Below are 22,339 nucleotides of genomic sequence, written 5' to 3'. Positions count from 1 at the left end.
GTTTTTGAAAAAGCTTTTATTACTAAGTTCTCGAATCTGAAAACACACCTGTTAATAAAGCTCTTACTCATTCTGATCCTGATGTTGGAGCTCGTATAAAGTCAGGTGTTTGAGGCACACAATCAAAGCATGTCTTTTTGCATTATACAGCGTCCTGATTCGCTTTTTTTAGCTGGTTCTTTGAATTTAAGTTATTTATAAAAACAAATACATGATATGGCGGTGATACTTAAGTTAGAGCAGAAGTAAAATTGGCGGGACAGTAGAGGAAAATAAAGTGTTTAATAATTATTTATCTTTTCTCCAAACTATTTCAATCGGTCTATAAGGGTTTATATGATATTTGAGGCCCATTTGTTATAAAAAAAAAGAGCGGGAATTAAAACAGAGGAAGCTCAGTGGTGGGGGCTGATGTCGCTCAAACATGGAGCGATGGGCGGGGCTATCATTTCACCGCCTGTGATTGGCCCTCATTCCGCTCGTGGTAATTGGAGTTGTCCAATCACAGTCGAGTTTATGGGTGTGGTCAGTGGAAACACGCAATCAGAAGCCTCCACATCTCTGTGTAAATTAGCATAGGTGAGTGAATAAACGGCTCTGTGCGGCTCTTTCTAATCATTGTTTCGTCAGCAGCATCATGCCTGAACCAGCGAAGTCCGCGCCTAAGAAGGGCTCCAAGAAGGCCGTCACAAAGACCGCGGGGAAGGGAGGAAAGAAGCGCAGAAAGACCAGGAAGGAGAGCTACGCTATCTACATCTACAAGGTGATGAAGCAGGTTCATCCCGACACCGGGATCTCTTCCAAGGCGATGGGGATCATGAACTCTTTCGTCAACGACATCTTCGAGCGCATCGCCGGTGAAGCGTCTCGTCTCGCTCACTACAACAAGCGCTCCACCATCACTTCCAGAGAGATCCAGACCGCCGTGCGTCTGCTGCTGCCCGGGGAGCTGGCCAAACACGCCGTGTCTGAGGGCACCAAGGCCGTCACCAAGTACACCAGCTCCAAGTAGAGCAGCCTGAGGCTGTTAAACACCCCCAAAGGCTCTTTTAAGAGCCACCCATCTACTCGCTTAAAGAGCATCTTTTGTTGTTAGTTTAATTCATGATTGAACTATGCACTAAATGAAATTATGCTGAGCAGTGTGTTGTGGTCTTTAATCACAAACGTATTCAAAAAAAAAAAAAAGTAGCGGCAGAATAACGCATTTAAGGTTCAAATTACAGCAGTCGTTGTTTTTAGAAAAGTATTATATTTTAGCATCAAACTTTATTCACTTACCTGTAGCCAGATGTACTCAAATAATTAGTCTTGTATTTGAGGCTTTTTTTTTTTTTTAGTTTAATGTGCTTAATTTTAGCTTTAAATTAACTTGCTCTGTTGAAATTAAAGATTTTTCTCATCAGACTTTATTCAATGTGTTATTATTGTCAGTTTCTTAGTATGGGCTGCAGTCAGAACATTTGACTTGTACTATCCTCCAACTGACTGTTTCATCTCTTTTCTTTTGAGATGATAAACCGCTCTCAATATTACCCAGGTTATTAATATACTGCAGGCTACGTAGATCAACTAAAAAAAAAAAGTTAACATGTAAGACATGTCTCTATGAAATATATATTCAGGAATAAATCCCCAAGACTGAATACATGGTATGCCGTTTTTGGTTCTGTTACTTTGTCGTCTTTATAATCCAGATTTTGTGTTGGTGTTGTATTTCTTCACTCTTATATTCTTGAAATCTACTAGGCATGCATTCTGGGTTTGTATAGTTGATTTGTGTTTCGTTTAAAAGAAAACTTAATGAAGCTGTTGTTAACAACCCATCAATCCTTATCCTTTTGTGTGTCTCCAAATATTTCAATGGAAGTTTACTGCAAAAAAAAAAAAAAGCTGATTTTTAAGTTATTAATCTATACTTTATTATACATTTTCTTACACAATTACTAACAGTTGCAAAAAGCTATACATTTATTTTTTTCCTCCCACCATCTGGATGAAAGAAAAATCAAAATATACTGGAACCAACTTGGAAAAAAAAAAAAGTGCAAATGGAGCCCATCCCAAATTGCCATTATGTACCCTGAACTTTTAAACATACCCAACTGGAATTTTTTTACATTTATTTATTTATTTATTTTATTTATACCCCTCCCCCTCCTCCTCCTCAAACTAATAAATACTGTTATAAAGACATTATTAATATCTCAGGAAGTCGTTTTCATCCACAATTTGTCAGGTTCAACACTCAAGTGTGACCTGTTGTCTATAATATTTTGTGTTATTGGAAAATCTAATTTTCTGTTTAAATAATGGCAAAGCAAGCATTTCACCGAAACGTCAAACAGCAGTCCACTGCATGATGAGCTCTGTGTGTAAGATCACCCTCGTATGAAGACTTCGGCTCCGGGAACTCAAGTGCAGATCTTCTTCTAGTCCTCCTCATCCTCCTCCTCCTCCGGCGTATATTCTTCATCTCCAGAGTCAGTGATGTTCTGCTGCTCCTCTTCCTCACTCCTCATCTCCTCCTCACCCTCTTCATCCTCATTATCATCCTCATCAAAACTTTCTTCTTCTTCATCATCATCTTCATCATCTTCATCGTCGTCGTCGTTGTCATCCACCTCCTCCTCAGCATCTCCCCCGTCAAATTCACCTTCAAAACAGGAACGACATGCTCTTAATGCTCAAGACTGCATGTTCAGATTTATTTATTTTGTAAAATTGCAAAAGGCATTAGAGATTTGACTCTTTGATGAATAAGCCCCACTAACACTTGGTATTGTTTGTCTGTTGCTGGTTGTTGTTGTCAACATTTGAAGTGGATCAAAAAAAAGTTCAAAGATGTCTTGAGACAAGAACACATTTTGGTTTTAGGACAACTTTGATGAAAGGTTTTGATCCACTTCAAATGTTGACTACTGTATATCACAATATAGTTATTTTTGCTTCAAATAAGGTCTTTAAAACATCAAAATTTTTGATACCATAGAATAAAGTGACCAGATCTCTGAAATGAAAAGCGGGGACATTTCCTACATCAGTGGTCAAAAACTGACATCTCACTTGTGATTATCTACAAATCTGCATCTGCATCCAAATTCAAACTACCATCAACTGTGTATATTTGTAGAGACAAAAAAAAAAAAAGTTATATTATTAATATTTCAGGCAACACACAAAAATAAATGAATAAATGAATAAACATTAATTAATTAATGGTTTGTCATGTTCTGACCATAAAGAATAGTTTAAAACCACAATTAATCATCTGTTTTTTACAACTTTCACATTGGAGCAAAAATCTACCTTTAAATTTGAAATAACTTTTTTTTTTTAATAAATCGTGATAATTAGTGATATCAACTGATATGGAAAAAAAAATAATAATTGACCATATCGCCCAGCTCTGCATGTTTACATTGAAGAAAAATATGTTATGTTTATATATTAAATATATTTATACTATATATTATATGACTATAAATATATACATGTAAACATTTTCAAAATATATACTGTATGTGTGTGTATTTATATATACATAAATATACACAATGCAAACATTATGTAAACAAACTTTTATTTTGGATGTGATTAATCATGATTAATCATTTGGTAGCACTAAAAAATAAATTAATATGGATACAACGTAGAACCCACGACTTCATCTTTAAACGCTTGCTACAATTATTTCATTATCCTCTTGTTTTCTTTGTACGAGTGAAACACACACGGACAGCAAACATTATATCAATAGCAGGTACAGTGTTTATCTCACACTACGAGGATGATAGCACACATCAAACAGTGCAAATCAGAGACTCACAGCGGCCTAAAGTTTCCACGGTTATTCATATAGTTCCCCAGGCTATTCGACAATATTATGTGTCTAATAGAAACAGACTGTAAAAGCAGGTATGAGACTCACAGATGGTGCTGATGAGTGTGCTGGCGTGTTGCCGCAGTTCAGCAATGAACTCGCCCATCTTTCCTTCCATCGTTTCATACAGCGGCTCTGTGTCGACTGTGGGCTCATCAGGGTAAAACAGAGGCTTTCTCAGCAGCCGCCGGTACCTGACACACACACAGTGTTTTAGAAGATAATGTAACTGAGGACAAACCGAACACGCTCATGCAAATGTGTGAAAGAATCTCTGAATCAAAGTATGTCTTACCTTTTTATAGATGAATTGTAATCCTAAAAGAAACCCAAGAGAAACCAAAACAAATTAGGATTTTGACTTTTTCAAATGTAGGTTTTGTTCAAAATGCCTAACAAAGAACAAGTTCTAGATTATACAAATAATGTGCCATAATTAGAAATAATCTGCATTTTCTATAACTATTCACATACTCTTATGGCCAGTTTACACCTGGTCATTTCATGTGTTTTCGCTGATCGGATATCTACCCGATTTGTTAAAATGCTTCCATTTACACTTGGCCACATTAATGTGTCGACAGATCTTGTAAAATGTGTGGTAAATACTGCCGCTCCATAGTATAAACACGGAGGTGCGATCGCCAATCTCGCAAGTGAAAGTGAAACTAAAAAGCAATCGTGCATTCAAAAGCAGTTGCAATGCATAATAGCGGCTCCCTGAATCCCGGAATTTTATATACAGTATGATGATCACCCAATGATAAAACTGCAAGGGAAAGAAATAAACATTTTCCTCCCATCTTGTATTTATTCTCGGCAGTGAGTCAATGTCATGGATGTAAGGGCAGAGCAAGTTTAAATATCTTTCTAGTCTATATTTCCATTTTGTAATCCCGCTGTTTTGGGTATTAAAAAATGAAAAAGTATTTGTAATAGAGCAGACACTGACTGTTGTTCATGTATTTATGTCCTCATTTGGCCAGACGGCAGACGCTGAAATGCTTCATTATGTGTAGTAAACTAAACTGCGCGTCTGTGCATTCATTCATAACGAGACACGCAGGATTCATGTTTAAATGGTATTTTTGCAGCTTAACATTTCCAGATACTAGTTCATATCGCGATTTGATTTAAGTATAATAGCTACTTTTGATTTATTCATCCAAACTTTGACAAATTCAATGACATTCCGCGTTTTTATAACTAGATTCCGCGATTCCGTCCGCATCGCAGAAATCATAAAGCCCTGATCGCACCGTGACGCTCACGACCGGTGTAGACACAGTGTGAGTTATGTTATAGCCCTGCTTGTTTTTTTGTTTTTTTTAATGTTTTTATGAAATCTCTGTTTTGCTCATATCATCGTATTATTTACTGCCATGCGAGCCACAAATTAAAGCTTGGCGAGTCTCATGAGACGCGCAATGAGTAAGCGATCCGCATTCCGCAGTACAAGTCATTTTCTTTGCGAACAAGTTGGGATGCGGCGGATAGCGGGAGGATCACGAAACTCTAATATGGCAAACGCGCAGGGGGGAGGGCTGAGCCCATTCGGGACTACGGGAACCCAGAGGGGAGCATCGGCGGATGTTAAAGGAAAACCGATTTTCATTCAAACAAATCGACGTAAACTACACATTCGAGTTAATCGATTTATCGCCCAGCCCTATGCGCTATATGCAAATTTAAATTAGTTCACGTCAACGAAATCAAAAGATAAGCGCTGCATTTTATTAATTATCAGCTCATTTCAAGATCAAAGACCACAATAGGAGAGCTCACATCAGCAATGGAAAGATGTGTTTGTATTACTACTGTCTGAACAACAGTTTGAAAAATGAATCACCACGAGAATCACAAAGATCTTCTTTCTATTCAGAAACAAACTTCACAAAGATCCTTCTGTAGAGTGTTTTTCTTGGTTCTTCACTGATGACCAGGTGTATCTGATTGGCCATGTACAGTATTTTACCAGTTACCACAATGTGATTTTGATAAAGTTTCTTGTTCCTAGATTTGCTTGTGAGGTTGGTGGCATGAATTCTTATTTTCACTTAGTACCACATGATCTAGATACCCATGAGAGAGTTATTAATTTTGCTTTGGCTGCATTTGCACAGATCCAATCTTTTGACCATATCAGGTTTTTTGTCTAGTCTGTTTACATTACACTTAAAGGTGCAGTAGGAGATCTTGGAAAATGCTAACTTTAGCCTGATAGCACTGAAAGTGAATGTCCCACCCTCCCTGCAATCGCCGTCCAAAGCCATGCCCCCTGAACGCTCACAGACCAGAATAACAGAGACAGCATTACTACAATAGGCTACATCAGCGGTTCTCGCTCCCCCCGCTCTGCACATTTAATGTGTGTCTCTTATCACGTGCGACCTCTGTTCTATTCGACCGTAAGTGCCCCGCGAAGTGGACGTCACCGGATATTCTGCCATGATTCCAGTTCAAAGCGAACGTATATGTTCCATACAAAGGGCATTAAAGTGTGCGAGACGTAAATTTAAGTAGTATTTACGCTGTGCAGCGCAAATCCATGAATGCATTTTCCGAAGCTAAGTAAACTTCAATGGATTTCTCCTGCTCAGGGAGTAGAGAGCAATGAACACTGTGTAGGGAGCATGTCAATCGGTACACAGTTCATGCACGGAGCTCTCTTCTAACGAGCTGGTCATCTGAACCGCGTGTGTTAACTAAGAGAGACATGCAAAATATGCAGAGCGAAGAGTGCGAGGACTGGAATTGGGAACCGCTGGGCTACATCATGTGTCATTCACCGGTGAGAAAACTTTACAGCACAGTTAGTAAAAGTACTACAATACCAGGAAGGAAGATCGGGTCCTTGATGTTTGCCTGCACAGCATATCTGACATATCTGTCTGCGCAGTTATGCTAATACAGACACGTAGGGAAAGACAATTAAAATGCTCGGACCAAGCGTTTTGATTGGACGAACATTTCTTCCACAGAATATATAAATACATTTAGACCACTTAACTTAATGATTGCTATCGGGATGTGAAGAGACTTTCAAACAGAATAACAAAAAATGTTTCTGAAGACAATCACCTATTGCACCTTCAAGTCATGACTGAAGGATTCCATTGTGATAAGATTTGATAAAGAAAATGTTTGAAGCTAGAATAAAACTGATTTAGTTTGTTAATTTGAAAAGTAGAGGCTCTCTTCTTTATTTTGATGCGTTGCATGTTCAGATATTCATACAACAAAATATTCTGGGGGCCATGAAAATTTTGTGAAAATGATCAAAAACGCTGGCGGTGGCTGGCAACTTGGCGGGGAAAGAGTTGAAAACTTGAAAAATGGTGTGTACTGACGCATTTAAAACCAAGATACCGTTTGATATTCATTCATGTTTATTTCCAGCTATAACTAGTAAAGAGGAAGAGATGATCGGTTCACATGCCGCTTGAACTGAGGAGCAGATCACGCTGCGAAGGGCTATTTACGTGTTTAGACGCAGTTCAGATGTCAAGATATCGGATTTTTTAAACAACATTAGGAAAAAGGGTTTTTACACATGCAAAAATATCCGTTCTATTTCACATTTGTGTAAAAAAAAAAAAAAACATTGAAGATGTAGTCCGTCTGTGTAGTACAAAAGCAGTGTTTTCTGTAGAGCCATTTGCAGATTAACTTCCCATCACGTCGGTCTACTATTGTTGTATAAACCATTTCAGATAAACCTGCCCCTAAATTGTTATGCAAAAACTAAAACTGTAGTTGGTTGCTTTCCATTTTCCCCTTTTAAGAGGTCAGTTCTGGGCCAGAATTAAATGTAAATGGACCAGACTTCACGCTTCTAGACACAGACTAGGTTCAAATGACTGCAACCAATCCGACAACAAAACAGTTTAGGTTTGTGTGAAGAACAGTCACAGATCATTTTAAGAGTTCAGTATTTGTGTGTGTAAAAGCTACCTTAATGAACTGGAAAGCGTCGCTCTCCTGTAGAAGCCTCTCGAAGCCCGAGTGAACCTCTTGTAGACGGGTTTGATCTTGTGTTATTCGACTCAGGTTCTGCTGGATTCCCAAACACTGCTCACCGTCGTAAGTACGGAGGCACTCACGCAGCGAGGACAGAAAAGCATCCAGATGTGCAATAGAAGTCTCTCGGAAAGCATCCAGGTGTTGGTCTGTGTCGTCACGGTAGGCCTAGAACACAACATTTTGTAAGACTAAAAACTTCATAGAATATTAACTCTTTCCTGCCAAACACATAATTTTACAGGTTTCCGTGTTTATACTGTTATACACTTGAGGGCGCCATTACGCACCTCCTGAATGAGTCTAGAATCACTCGATCAAACACACAGGTGAGGAAGACGCAGAAGCGAGCGATCTCATATATAAGCATATGCATATGGAATATAATGCGATTATAAACACTAACCGCATATAAATAAAAACATAGTGAAATGTGGATCCAGGAAGTGGTAAATGACTGAAGCTTTGAGAGTACTGATGGAAATGATCTACTCCATCTATGTTTTGATCATCATACTGAATATGAGCCAGATGTAGGGTAAACGTAAATATTTAAGGAGCCCCTAAATGTGCGTTTTTTTTTTTTTAGATGTTTAAGCCTTTATTTTAGGTAGGTTTCACTACTTATTGTAAAAATAAGAGATTAATGTCCAGACTTTAGCATATTACAACCTGGAACTTGGATGTGGGAAATTACATTAGTTCCAAAAGATAGTTTTAGCAACACAGCGCAGATGCTGCAGAACACAGTTAGCTGACTAGCTGTATAAGATTGTGTGCGACGCTAATATATTACTTCACAGGCATTACTGGCTTGTACTTTTACATCCATAGTATTATAAATTGACAGTTTATTGCTGGTCTGTGGTTTTACAGAGCTGTAATTTCTAAAGATTTCATATTTTAAGGCAAGGCAAGTTTATTTATATAGCACATTTCATACACAGTGGTAATTCAAAGTGCTTTACATAAAAGGAAGTGAAATAGTCATTAATAATAATCATCATCATCATCATCATCACAACAACAAAAACAAAGTGATTTAAAAAGAATTTAAAACATTTAAAAATAGAAAATGATTATACAGGTGCTGGTCATATAATTAGAATATCATCAAAAAGTTGATTTATTTCACCAATTCCATTCAAAAAGTGAAACTTGTATATTATATCCATTCATTACACACAGACTGATATATTTCAAATGTTTATGTCTTTTAATTTTGATGATTATAACTGACAACTAAGGAATATCCCAAATTCAGTATCTCAGAAAATTAGAATATTTACATTTGAGTTTCAATTAATGACCATCCCTACAGTATAAATTACGGGTATCTCTTGTTCTTTGAAACCACAATAATGGAGAAGACTGCAGACTTGGCAATGATCCAGAAGACGAACACTGAAGCCCTCCACAAAGAGGGTAAGTCACAGAAGGTCATTACTGAAAGGTGTGGCTGTTTACAGAGTGCTGTATCAAAGCATATTAAATGCAAAGTTGACTGGAAGGAAGAATTTGGGTAGGAAAAGGTGCACAAGCAACAGGGATGACCGCAAGCTTGAGAATACAGTCAAGCAAAGCTGATTCAAACACTTGGGAGAGCTTCACAAGGAGAGAACTGAAGCTGGAGTCAGTGCATCAAGAGTCACCACGCTCAGACGTCTTCAGGAAAAGGGCTATCAAGCCACTTCTGAACCAGAGACAATGTCAGAAGCATCTTACCTGGGCTGTGGAGAAAAATAACTGGACTGTTGCTCAGTGGTCCAAAGTCCTCTTTTCAGATGAAAGTAAATTTTACATTTCATTTGGAAATCAAGGTCCCAGAGTCTGAAGGAAGAGTGGAGAGGCACAGAATCCATGTTGCTTGAAGTCCAGTGTGAAGTTTCCACAGTAAGTGATGATTTGGGCTGCCATGTCATCTGCTGGTGTTGGTCCACTGTGTTTTCTGAAGTCCACAGTCAACGCAGCCATCTACCAGGAAATTTTAGAGCACTTCATGCTTCCTTCTGCTGACAAGCTTTATGGAGATGCTGATTTCATTTTATAGCAGGACTTGGCACCTGCCCACACTGCCAAAGGTACCAAAAGCTGGTTTAATGACCATTGTGTTACTGTGCTTGATTGGCCAGCAAACTCGCCTGACCTTAACCCCATAGAAAATCTATGGGGTATTGTGAAGAGGAAGATGCGATATGCCAGACCCAACAATGCAGAAGAGCTGAAGGCCACTATCAGAGCAACCTGGGCTCTCATAACACCTGAGCAGTGCCACAGACTGATCGACTCCATGCCACGCCGCATTGCTGCAGTAATTCAGGCAAAAGGAGCCCCAACTAAGTATTGAGTGGTGTACATGCTCATACTTTTCAGTTGGCCAAGATTTCTAAAAATCCTTTCTTTTTATTGGTCTCAAGTAATATTCTAATTTTCTGAGATACTGAATTTGGGATTTTCCTTAGTTGTCAGTTATAATCATCAAAATTAAAAGAAATAAACATTTTAAATATATCAGTCTGTGTGTAATGAATGAATATAATATACAAGTTTCACTTTTTGAATGGAATTAGTGAAATAAATCAACTTTTTGATGATATTCTAATTATATGACCAGCACCTGTACATAGTGCAATCTGTACATCGTGCAATCAGTTCGGACGTAGCACAGTGCTCATTCAACAAATGCACAGCTAAACAGGTGAGTTTTGTGTCTGGATTTAAATAGGCCCCAGATGTGCTAAAACATTAGGCACGTTTCATAAAACAAGTTTACCAAATAAGCCAGGCTTATTTCAGTTAGTCTGACTTATGTTGAACCAAATCAACTGGCAATAAGTCAGACTAACTGAAATAAACCTGGCTTATTTGGTAAACTTGTTTTATGAAACAGCCCCCTGATCTCTTCTGGAAGCTGGTTCCAACTGCGGGCGGCATAATAGCTAAAAGCGGACTCCCCTTGTTTTGTGTGAACCCTTGGTATTTCTAACTGAATCGATCCTAATGATCTGAGTGGTCTGTTAGGTTTATATTCGTTGAGCATATCTGCAGTGTATTTAGGTCCTAGGCCATTGAGAGATTTATAAACGAGTAAAAAAAAAACTTTAAAATCAATCCTAAATGTGACTGGAAGCCAGTGTAAGGACCTGAGGACTGGTGTGATATGCTCATATTTTCTGGTTCTAGTCAGAATCCTGGCAGCAGCATTCTGGATGAGCTGCAGCTGTCTAATGGTCTTCTTTGGAAGGCCGGTGAGGAGAACATTACAATAATCCACCCTGCTGGTGACAAAGGCATGAACAAGTTTATGCAAGTCTTGATTGGAAACAAAACATCTAATTATTGCAATGTTTTTGAGATGATAGTATGCCGATTTAGTTACTGCTTTGACATGACTACTAAAACTAAGGTCTGTCTCCAGAATCACCCCAAGATTTTTGACTTGGTTTTTAGTTGATTGACCCCTAGAGTCCAGGTATGCATTCACCTTGAGAACTTCATCTTTGTTTCCAAATGCAATGACTTCAGTTTTCTCCTTATTTAACTGAAGAAAGTTCTGGCACATCCAGCTGTTAATTTCATCAATGCATTGGCAGAGGGAGTCAATGGGGCTGTAGTCATTTGGAGATAAGGCTAGGTAAATATGGGTATCATCAGCATAGCTGTGATAGAACCAAATTGCCTTTCTCATTATTTGACTTAGTGGGAGCATATACGGGCTAAACAAGAGTGGTGCAAGAATTGAGCCTTGTGGGACTCCGCATGTCATGGACGTCCACTTCGACTTATGCTCTCCTATACTCACATAATAACCTCTCCCTTCTAAGTATGACCTGAACCATTTGACTACCATCCCAGAAAGCTTGACCCAGTTTTCCAGTCTCTCTATAAGTATGTTATGATCAACAGTGTCAAACGCAGCACTAAGATCTAGTCGTACCAGCACTGGTATTTTGCCAGAATCAGAATTGAAGCGAATATCATTTATTATCTTAATAAGCGCGGTCTCTGTGCTATGATGTGCTCGGAAACCAGATTGAAAATTGTCCAGGTATCCGTTTGAGTTTAAGTAGTTGTTTAGCTCATTAAAAACTACCTTCTCAATAATCTTACATATGAAAGGAAGATTTGATATTGGCCTATAGTTGTTCAACATTGTGTTATCAAGACTGCATTTTTTCAGAAGGGGCTTATCAACTGCAGTTTTCAGGGAGTTTGGAAAAGTCCCAGAAAGAAGTGAAGCGTTCACCACTTCTAAGAGATCTGCTTCTAAACAGTTTAAAGTGGGAATTTGACTTGGGGGGGGTTTGTCAGACTCTCCACAGTAGCAAAAAGAGTGCGAGAGTTGTTTATGTTACTGTTTTTAAGGTTTGAGAAGAAGGTCTGTCTAGCTGTGGCTAGTTCCACATTGAAAGCATGAAGGCTGTCTTTATAGATGCTGTAGTGAATTTCATGTTTTGTCTTCCGCCACATCCGCTCAGCTTTTCTGCATTGTCTTTTCATACTCTGAACTGCTGTTGATTTTCTCCAAGATGAGTTTTGTATGCCATTCTTCTTGCAGACCCATGCTGGAGCAATATCATCAATAACATTCTTTACTTTTGAGTTAAAGGAATCCAGGATAAGATCAACAGAGTCTGCAGAAATGCTTGGTGTTAAAGATATAGCCTTCATTAATAGCGCACTAGTGTTCTCGTTAATGCATCTCTTTCTGACAGAGACAGATCTAGATTCAGTGGTAACAGAGATCAATATATCAAAGAAAATACAGAAGTGATCAGATAGTGCTACCCCCTTTTAATATCAATGGATGAAATGTTTAGACCTCTACTGATGAGTAAATCTAGAGTGTGTCCACGATTGTGTGTGGGTCCATGCACATGCTGGGTCAGATCAAAAGTGTTTAAAACAGTTATAATTTAATTTATTTTGCAGTTTTGGTTTCTGCATTATCTATGTGAATATTAAAATCCCCTGCAATAGTAAAACAGTCAAATGATTCATTTAGAAACATAAAATCCAGGTTGTTTGTGGTTATTAAATCATTGATCAGAAATTATTTATTTTTTAGTGAGCAAACTTGATGAAATTACATTTTGTCTCTACAGCAATCTTAGATTTATGCATTATAGGCCGCAGATTAGATGGGTCAGCCGTACGGCTTGAGAAGGCCTTAGGCTTTCTATCACGTGATAAAACAGAGATATAGAAGGCTACAGGCACACTGGGTTCCCACTTGTGTCCGGCCTGCTGTCTTTGGTGGTTGTGGGGCCCGCCGTTTTTTTAGTTGATATCTGGGGGCTTGCAGCGAAAGAGTGGGAGAGTTTGGTCCCAGCATACACCAGTTCCTCCATTTTCTGTGAGAAGCTTAGAAGTGGAGATTCTGGAGAGAGGGATAGTGTGTCTGGTGAACGGGGCTCTGGCTCTGGTGTTTCTGGTGGCTGTAAAATGTCCTGGCTTCCCTGGCTGTTTTTCAGATAGTTGTCCTTGGGTGCTGAGTCTTGGAGCTGTTGTAGTTCGTCAAAGTCTGTCTGTGAAGAGCTCGTTGGACAGGGCTCAGCCGGGATAGTTCCCATGAGGAAAGCTTGTTTTGGCTGCGTGGTGTTATCAGTGTCCTTGTGGGATGTGTCAACCATAAGATGACTCTGAGGCTGACATGAAGTCCTGTGGTCACTCATATTCTGCCCAGGTGTGTGTGTGCCATTGAGGCCGAGTGGATTGGCACACACCACTGAAGGATGACGGAGGGAGAAATAGATATTGTCCTTTAGCACTCTCGCACCAAGTTTGTTTGGGTGGAAGCCATCCAGTTTAAACAGTTGTCTATGGCCCCAGAAAATATTCATCAGAATGTTCCGAAGTTCCTTGTTCACATCAGAGACAGTTGCTTGAGGAAAGCAGCATGTAGTTGTAGTCCTGCTACTGATGTTTCTGATAATAGAGTCGCCCACTATCAGAGTCCTGGGCTCGGCTGCGCTCTGAGCTGAGTGCCGCTGTCTGCTCGACCTCGAGCGCCTGTTAGTAGCGATGTTAGCTGCTGGCTGATTCGATCCATGTTTTGTCACATTTGGGGATTCCTCACCCACATTCATTAATGCTTCAAATCTGTTCTCAAGATGTATAGGGGGTTGTAGAATGCCAGTGTGCAGAACAATGAAAATCACACAGCTTCAGTGTGACATCAATAACAAAAAGTATAATTTCACAGATATTGTTAATAATAGTTGTTCATATTAAAATATGTGTGAACTTAATACATGACCTAGACCATTTATTTAGCAAAATATTGTTATTTTAATAATTACTACATGAAATGTATTAAAAATTGTTGCTGCTCCCATTAAGCTCAGTGTGCTCTCTTCAAGCTCTTCCACATTGAACGTCTATATAAATATTTCATAAACACAGCAAAATCTCCAGTGTTGAAATCCTAGTGTTAAGGACTTTTAGAGTAAAGTGATAAAGTTGTGGTGTTGAACTTTAGGGGAGTAACACTAGCTAGTGTAGACAGCACCCTCTGGCCGGTGTAAATACGCAGAGAAACTCTTATAACACTCTGTTGAATGTTATTAGTCACATCCGGGACATTTGCTCGTGTGCACGCTTGACTCATCTGGAATATTTTTTCACAGACGCCATTTTCTTAGACTCATTTTCTCGGAGCATATGAGGATGGAAAACAGCGAAATTAAGTGTTTAATCTTACTCACAATGTTTTTTTTGTAATATCATATCGTTTTATAGTGATATTTATAAGATGTGTGCGCCTAAACCTTTTTTTAAAGACATTTCTTCCACTCACAAGGTGGACCAGACGAGGACGTTCCTTTTTAAAAGGGACACGCCGAAAGTTAAGCGTTTTATCTCATTTATATGTATTTCACAACATCATATTGATTTATAGCGATATTTGTGTGATGTGCACTCCTAAACTTTTCCTCAGAGAGATATTTTCCTTCACTCATGATGCGGAGAAGATAAGGAAATTGGTTTTATCATGGAAAACACCGAAAGTAAGTGTTTTGTATTTTATAAAATAATATTACTTTATGGTGATATTTTTATGCTGTGCGCGCCTAAACGTTTCTCACAGATGCATTTGAATGGCTATGCATTGACGCGGAAGTCACTTTTAACAGGGGAAACATAAGTAGTAAGTGTTTTACCTCATTTAAAAGTATTTTTGCTGTGCAGACTTTAGCCCTCTGGCCCTCTTCGTTTAAGAGTCACACTTGCCTCCTTCGCGGTCAAAAGTGACCAAAGCCTTGAAATGTAACTTTTCTTTTTTTTTCCTCAGGAAAATCTATGTAATATATTTTTGTTCAATAATATTTTTTGATCATTATTTATGATTTTTAGGGAATTTTATGATATTATGCAATATTTATACAATTTTAATGAGCTATTATGTCCACTAGAATTGTATTTATTTATTTATTTATTTTTATTTTATTTATTTTTTTTTATTTACTACAGTGTGTGCAGAATTATTAGGCAAGTTGATATTCTGGTCATATTTCTTTTTCAAGAACATTTTACCAATTCCAAACCACATCAATCTTAGTAACTATCAATTTTGTATTTAATCATTTATAAGTGATATATAATTGCCCATGAAGGCTGAAAGTTAAAAACTCCTTATTTCAGGTGTGCAGAATTATTAGGCAGGTTTTCTTTTACAGATAAAATGAGCCAAAAATGAGATTGAACTCAAGAATAAAAGTAAAACAATTATTAAATGCCCGTGAGAAGGATGCAATAACAGAATTAGCAAAGTTAAGGCATGACCATTGGGCAGCAAAATGCTCATTGGGTCAGCACGGTCAGAAAAAACAGGTGGAGAAGAAAAGACACCTTAACTGCAAAATAATTAGGAATTAATGTCACAAATTAGGTGAGAAACCATCAGGAACCATTTAGTCTCCAGCACCATCATTTTACAGAACTGCAACCTTCCTGGAGTTTCCAGAAGTGCAATGTGTCAGGTTCTCAGAGACTTTGCTTGGGTAAAAAAAAAATATATATATTTAAAATGACTCTCACTTAATAAGAATAACATGCTAAAGTGTGAAATACACGAAGACTGATTTTTTTTATAGGCTTTATGGACGGATAAGTTGAGAGTGACTCTTGAAGGACCAGCATCACATCTTCTTGTGCCACTGTTTGAAGAATTTATCTTCCAGAATCTGAGAGTAAGTTTTAGGAGCTAATTTTTAATCAATCCTGCAAGACAGACTTTTCAGGATAGGAGATGAACTAAAATGAGCTCCCAAAACTTACTCCCAAAGAATTTTAATAAAACATGATGTGGGCTTAATGGGAACAGGGGTGTGCTTAAAGAACACAGAAATGTACCCATTAAGCACAGCCGGACTTTTTTAATTTAATGATGTATATCTTAATTTAAATGTTTTTGTCATTTAAAATAAAAATAAATATTTGTGTGTGAGAGATTAATATTTTATTTTAACATAACTTACTTTACTGAAACCAATCTCTTGTGCACTAAAAATGACTTGATGTAGATTTTGGGGAGCTTAATAGGTACATTTACCCTAGTCTTTGATTAAAAGACAAAAAAATAATAATAAATAAATAATTCTCTCAGCTTTTTGCTAAAAATGCTGCTTGAAGCTAGAATAAAACTTATTTATTTTCCTTAAAGTAGAGGCTCCTTTCTTTATTTTCTTTGATGCATTGCATTTTCAGATATTCATACAACAATATATTCTAGAGGCCATTACATTTTAGTGAAAACTGTGTCTGGCAACTTGTTTTTTTCAAACTGCTGTCGGGGAAAGAGTTAACCTGGACGTGAACTAATGCCACAGAATGAACTTCACCTTGTTGTGCTGTTCAATCTCCTTTTGTTCCAGTCGATTTTTTTCTGCTTTAAGGATCTTTCTGTTCGTCTTCTGCAGCTCAATGTCAAGATAGGTCTAGAGAAGACAACGGAGACAGAGAGAACAAGAGTCATCTCATCTGAAATGTGAGGGCAGATCATGCAAAACTTGAGGCGTTTCACTTCCCTTTTAGACACTCATGAACTTACTTCCCTTCAGAGAATCCCCAACGCCATTTTGAAGTGTGCTCCACTTTATCAAATGGATGAGGAATGTTTATATTGAGGACATTTTGTGTATTAAAATGGGATTTTTTTTTTGCTCAGCAGTGGTGTTTACTAATGAATCTGCACATAGTTTGTCTTCATATTAAAAATACCAGACATAGAGAACGTTAATTGGCATGCAAACAATATTAAAAACTTGGAGGGTCTTTAAGCACACAATACTTCTTGAAGCACCTGAAGTCATAATTATGACTTGCCAAATCATCAACTCTGACAACTCTTCAATACAAACTTCCCAGGAGGACTTGAACACACCATTAGGTCATTTCTTTTGAACCCGCTGCACGGATTCCACCAGTAGTTGGTGCTCGTCCAACATAATCAATGGCAGACATTCAAATCAACAAGAAAGAGGGAAGTTAGCAAGTGGAACACAGTAGTGATGGAATAAATCTTTTCAAAGCTTTGAATCAATTGCTTCACAAAAAGATTCACTGTTACGAAGCATTCAACACACTGATGATGGCTGCTGGTCAAAATAGTGTAAATGCAACAAAAATGCAGGCCAAACCGGCATAAAAACTGCTTTTACAAACCCATTGCTTATTGAAAGTATCATATTTTAAATTCAATTAATCAATCATATAATGCTCCTAAATATTAAGTGTCTGTGCTTTTATCTTTATCCTTCTTATTTTCCAGGGCTTGGTTTTTTGAAAAAAACTTCTTGAATTTGAAGATCAGGGTAAATTTAACGTATTTTGTCTTCTGGGAAACATGCAACAATCTTCTGTAGACTATGAAGGGCAGTACTAAATGAAAAATATTTGATATTTAGGCAAAATAAGAAAAATGTACACATCTCCATTCTGTTTGAAAGTTTTCACCCCCTGGCTCTTGACGCTTCTGGAGCATCAGTGAGCGTTTGAACCTTCTGTAATAGCTGCATATGAGTCCCTCAGTTGTCCTCAGTGTGATAAGATGGATCTCAAAACCATACATTCATTGTTGGAAAGGGTTCAAATACACAAAAATGCTGGAAAACCAAAGAATTTGTGGGAGCTGGGGGATTTTTCTGAAGAACAGCAGGCAGTTTAACTGTTCAGGACAAACAAGGGACTCATGAACAACTATCACTAAACAAAAACCACAGCTGTGGGTCATTCAGCTAACACCACAGTATTAAGAATCAAGGGGATGTAAACTTTTGAACAGGGACATTTTTATAAATTCAACTATTATTTTCTCGTGGACTAATATTCAGGTCAGTACTAAATAAACAATAACATGCATGTTGTATGATCCCTCTTATTTTGGTAAAATAATTAACAATTTGCAGATTCTGAGAGGCGGATGTAAACTTTTGACAATCATCTGTGTATATTATATCAGAATCCGCAAGATTCATGGGTTCACAAACAGACAGTGAAACATTGACATTTCAAAGCATTTTGAAACAATGATGACGTAACAAAGCCTCGATTACTGAAATCACATGACAGTTTGATACACGCTCTGAATTAGTGATTCGAAATGAAAGATTTGTAAAGGCTTCAAAGCTTCACGAAGCAGTGTTTCTTAAACAGCAATCAGTAAGAATACAGCCTTGTATCACAATGCTTGAGACTCCACTGCTATGAACATCCACAATGTATAACACTAAATGGCGTAAAGAGATTCAAAGCGCTTTGGAAACGATTAGCGAAACCACAATCGGAGGTATAAGTGTGAACCGATGTGAGAAGAGTGATTGGGCCTGGACACGTCACACATACCTTGGAATCCTTCATGGTGTTCTTCAGGGTTTTGATGGAGTGTCCACAGTGCGTTCCCTCAATGGTGCAGGCGTTACAGAGGAACAAGCGCTCGTCCAGGCAATAGTACCGAAACATCTCGTCGTGCTCCAGACACTTCCTCTTCCTCATGTCACCGAGCGGCTCCACCAGCGGATGCTCTCTGAACGCCGGCAGCTCCAGATGAGGCTGGACGTGCTTCGGGCACATGGACACTTCACACTTCAGGCAGGTTTTAACCGCCACCGGACCCTTCCCGTCATCGCTGGCGTCCTCGGGACAGTAATCGCAGCGAACCTGGGTGGGTCTGCGAGACGCGTCGCTCCGGCTCTGGGCGGAGCGCTCTGATTGGCCACGACGGCGGAAACCGTCAGCGATGTTGGCCAGTTTGAAGTTCTTCTGCCAGCTGGCGGAGCTGCGGTGAGTCTGTCTGCACTCGGGACATCGCAGACGGCCGTGGTCTGCACGGCTCTTGAGTCTGCGCAGGCACGGCAGACAGAAGTTATGTCCGCAGGGCAGCAGGTGTGGATCACGGTAAAGATCCAGACACACTGGACACGTCAGCTCCTCCTCGAGAACGCTGCTGTCTCCGGCAGACGTCGCCATGATCGGTAGACCTGTGGGGAGACGGACCACAACAGTTATCGTTAAAGCTGCAGTCCATTAGTTTTGCCTCTTTGTCGTCATCTCGGTTTGAAACCTGCAATTGCAGATATTTGCGGAATTATCTTCATTATGTGGGTTGTGCACCGGCACGCAAATTAATCTATTGTTTTAAGGAGTATGTGTGGCTGTCAGTCACCGCACCGGTGTGGATACTGTACTTAGGAATCACAGATTTAATGTCTTGGAAGTAGGGCTGCAAAACGATTAGTCGTGATTTATCGATTCAACATAAAATGTATGTTTACTCATTTGATTAAAAGATAACTGAAACATGTTTTATGGCTTCATTTGCACTGCACTGTAAATTAAAACTAATTGAAATTACGGTCACATAGGCCAAAATTAAGGTACTGTCACACAGGCCAAGATTAGGGCGACATTTCATTAGGCTATTGAACCAAGTGTGCCTATAACAGGCTATTAGTGTTATAGTTTAATTAAAATAGTTGCAGTCTTCTTCACAACTTCTACAATGGAGCTATGAAGACAATTAAATTATTTACACTTATTATATTATAATTATGAGAGGTTATGCTATTACACATACATTTCTAACATGTAAATCATTGAAGCTAAATACTTACATTTCCCCAAGCTGTTTAGATGTAGTACAGTATTCATAGGAAAAACACATATCGGTCGACCCCTAATCATGATTAATCGCAATTAATCCCACATAACATTAAAGGTTTTAAATATACTTTCATATTGCAATAACTTCACATTACAATGTTTAATTAATGTACAAACAACATAAAGACAGTATATTTTTAAAATTTGTTTAATGGCATCTTTTTTTAATGACTGAAGGCCAGTATCACTGATACCAATACTACTGATGCCTCTATACCATTGTTTTTTCCTCTAATACTTAACTATTGACTATACCCATTCAACATTACAGTATAATTGAGAGGTATCAATTTAACATTAGACTTAAAAAAAAAAACTTCTAATTTAAGTGAACTTTAAACAATCTTCACATTAACCCATTACAATAAATGTAATATTTACCCGTGCCCTTCAGCAAAAATATACATACATTGAAATTGAAGTTATCAAACACTAAATTAAATATAGATGAATCCTTAAAGTTATTAATTTCCTCTTTTTTTCTTTGATTAACAGACATCACAGCAGCTGGTTATTAGGTTGTTTTGGCTGTTATTTCTCTAAGAGCTGCCGCTGCTGAATGTGACGCGGATCTGACACGCACCGTATTTTCTCTGAACTCTCATCACCTTTTCTGACAGACTTCAGGTCTCCATTAATTAGCTGATGAGCTGAATCAGGTGTGATAGAGGAAGACAGCACTTGGCTGTTCCAGGACAGTTTTGAAAACCATTTCAGAGACATGTTCTTTAAATGTGACTCATATAAAATATATTACATGCAGGCACAGTTTTATGGCAGCTTTACAGCTTTTCATTACTTAACTGACCAGGACAGTGCATGCACGTAGTTTATTTTGCACTTTGATATGAAATGATAAAGGCTACAGGGCTCGCTGGCACTTACAGATTGTCTCAAATATAACAATAATAAATTTAAAGAACAATATTTCAATTATGCAAACAGAATACAACTCCGCTGTGGAGCAGCTTTAAAAAGAAATGGAGTGTATTTTTTCTAAGTACAAATAGCCAAATTTGCTGGCAGATGCTATTTAGATTAACGCCGCCCACCAATGCCTGGCTGCCATAAACAGCAAAAAACACCTGTGTATCTTGCTTTTGACACGATCGATCCGAGTTAGAGTCTGCCTTTTGCCAAACTCGTTACAACACAGCATGGTTTACTAATATGAATCCTTATTAACAAGCCTTTGTAGAAAGAAAGGTTAGCACATTTACCTTCAGACAAAAGCTGCAAACAAGTGAAGTTTTGACTCTACAGCAGCATATGGCTTGTGTTCTTCTGTGGGGAAGTGAATAATAATAATAATAAAATAAAAAGTGAAAGTACAGTAACAGTGAGGTGATCAGAGCAACATAACTCAAGCTGTTTGGACGAAGTACGTGCAGCGTGGTCACGTGGCACGTGTTACTTTTCTCAGCGCTGCCGAGTCTCTTCCAATCACAGTTGAGAACCACTAATCGATTAACCATTTATAAACATGCAGAGGCTGATTAATATTTGCATCTCAGCAAACAAAGTTTGGACTTGAAATATTAACCATAACGTGTAACTACTAAACTATTATACTGTTAAACTCAGAATATTCAGAACACTATTTCACAGCTTCGTTTAACATATATTCCCAAAAATGTCAAAGTGACCCAGTCGACAAAGCTCTCACACAGACACACAAACCTGGCATGTGCACAATGAAGATCACACCGCAAACGCTTTTCATTCAGCCAGCCACACAATACACACGATTCTGTTGTTCCCTCGATAGTGTTCCAGTCACTTAGGGAACAGGCTTCAATATATAACAAACTCAAACAAACACGTCTTGGTAAATAATAAAAACAACGGACCAAGGCCAACGAAAACCAACCCTGCAAAGCAGTGCTCCCTTAACTGCTCTTAATTATCTTATAATAGTAAGATAATGCCGCCACTTCAATTTAATTAAAGAATCTGTGCAGATTTACTTTGACCCACTTGTTGCGTGAGTTACTTGACCTACATAGACGAATAAACTAAAGATGACACCCGTGTACAAGCATTTGCGAATCATATATAAGCGTTTATAGCCGCACATACCTAAGAATCGCTGCCGTGTAAAGCCTCCAGTTGATAATTCGTGATGTTTCCTCTTTTTGTTTAGAAGCGCATTCATTACGCGATCCGCCCACTCTCCAGCATTTCCGCACGCGAGGTTTTAAACTACTGCCAGCTGTGACAGCGTCGTAAAACACCACACGGAAACATGCGTGTTTGTTTTAAAGCAAAATCTAA

General features: G+C 38.4%; 2 protein-coding genes across 3 annotated transcripts; one reads left to right on the top strand and one right to left on the bottom strand.

The window, feature by feature from the left end:
• The first annotated feature begins 605 nt into the window (after nt 1–605).
• On the top strand, nt 606–1,060 carry LOC131543487 (histone H2B 1/2-like). Its single transcript, XM_058780872.1, has one exon. It carries the CDS (start codon nt 638–640, stop codon nt 1,010–1,012), a length of 375 nt encoding a protein of 124 aa, XP_058636855.1. The 5' UTR covers nt 606–637; the 3' UTR covers nt 1,013–1,060.
• An 873-nt stretch (nt 1,061–1,933) lies between these two features.
• Nucleotides 1,934–22,298, bottom strand: zgc:92594 (uncharacterized protein LOC436996 homolog). Of its 2 annotated transcripts, none has more exons than XM_058780846.1 (7): nt 21,286–21,410; nt 18,749–19,383; nt 16,747–16,842; nt 7,838–8,071; nt 4,179–4,201; nt 3,932–4,077; nt 1,934–2,656 (listed from the first exon to the last, which is right to left on the bottom strand). In XM_058780846.1, exons 2-7 carry the CDS (start codon nt 19,370–19,372, stop codon nt 2,433–2,435), a joined length of 1,347 nt encoding a protein of 448 aa, XP_058636829.1. In that variant the 5' UTR covers nt 19,373–19,383; nt 21,286–21,410; the 3' UTR covers nt 1,934–2,432. The 2 variants fall into 2 exon arrangements, with proteins under 2 accessions (XP_058636829.1, XP_058636828.1); XM_058780845.1 differs by lacking the exon at nt 21,286–21,410 and adding an exon at nt 22,145–22,298 and having other exon boundaries at nt 2,073–2,656.
• Nucleotides 22,299–22,339: the final 41 nt, after the last annotated feature.

This window comes from Onychostoma macrolepis, chromosome 07 (genome assembly GCF_012432095.1).
Source record: "Onychostoma macrolepis isolate SWU-2019 chromosome 07, ASM1243209v1, whole genome shotgun sequence".
NCBI lineage: Eukaryota > Metazoa > Chordata > Actinopteri > Cypriniformes > Cyprinidae > Onychostoma > Onychostoma macrolepis.
Note: the sequence above shows the minus strand (reverse complement) of the source record. Positions and strands in the feature narration are given on the sequence as shown.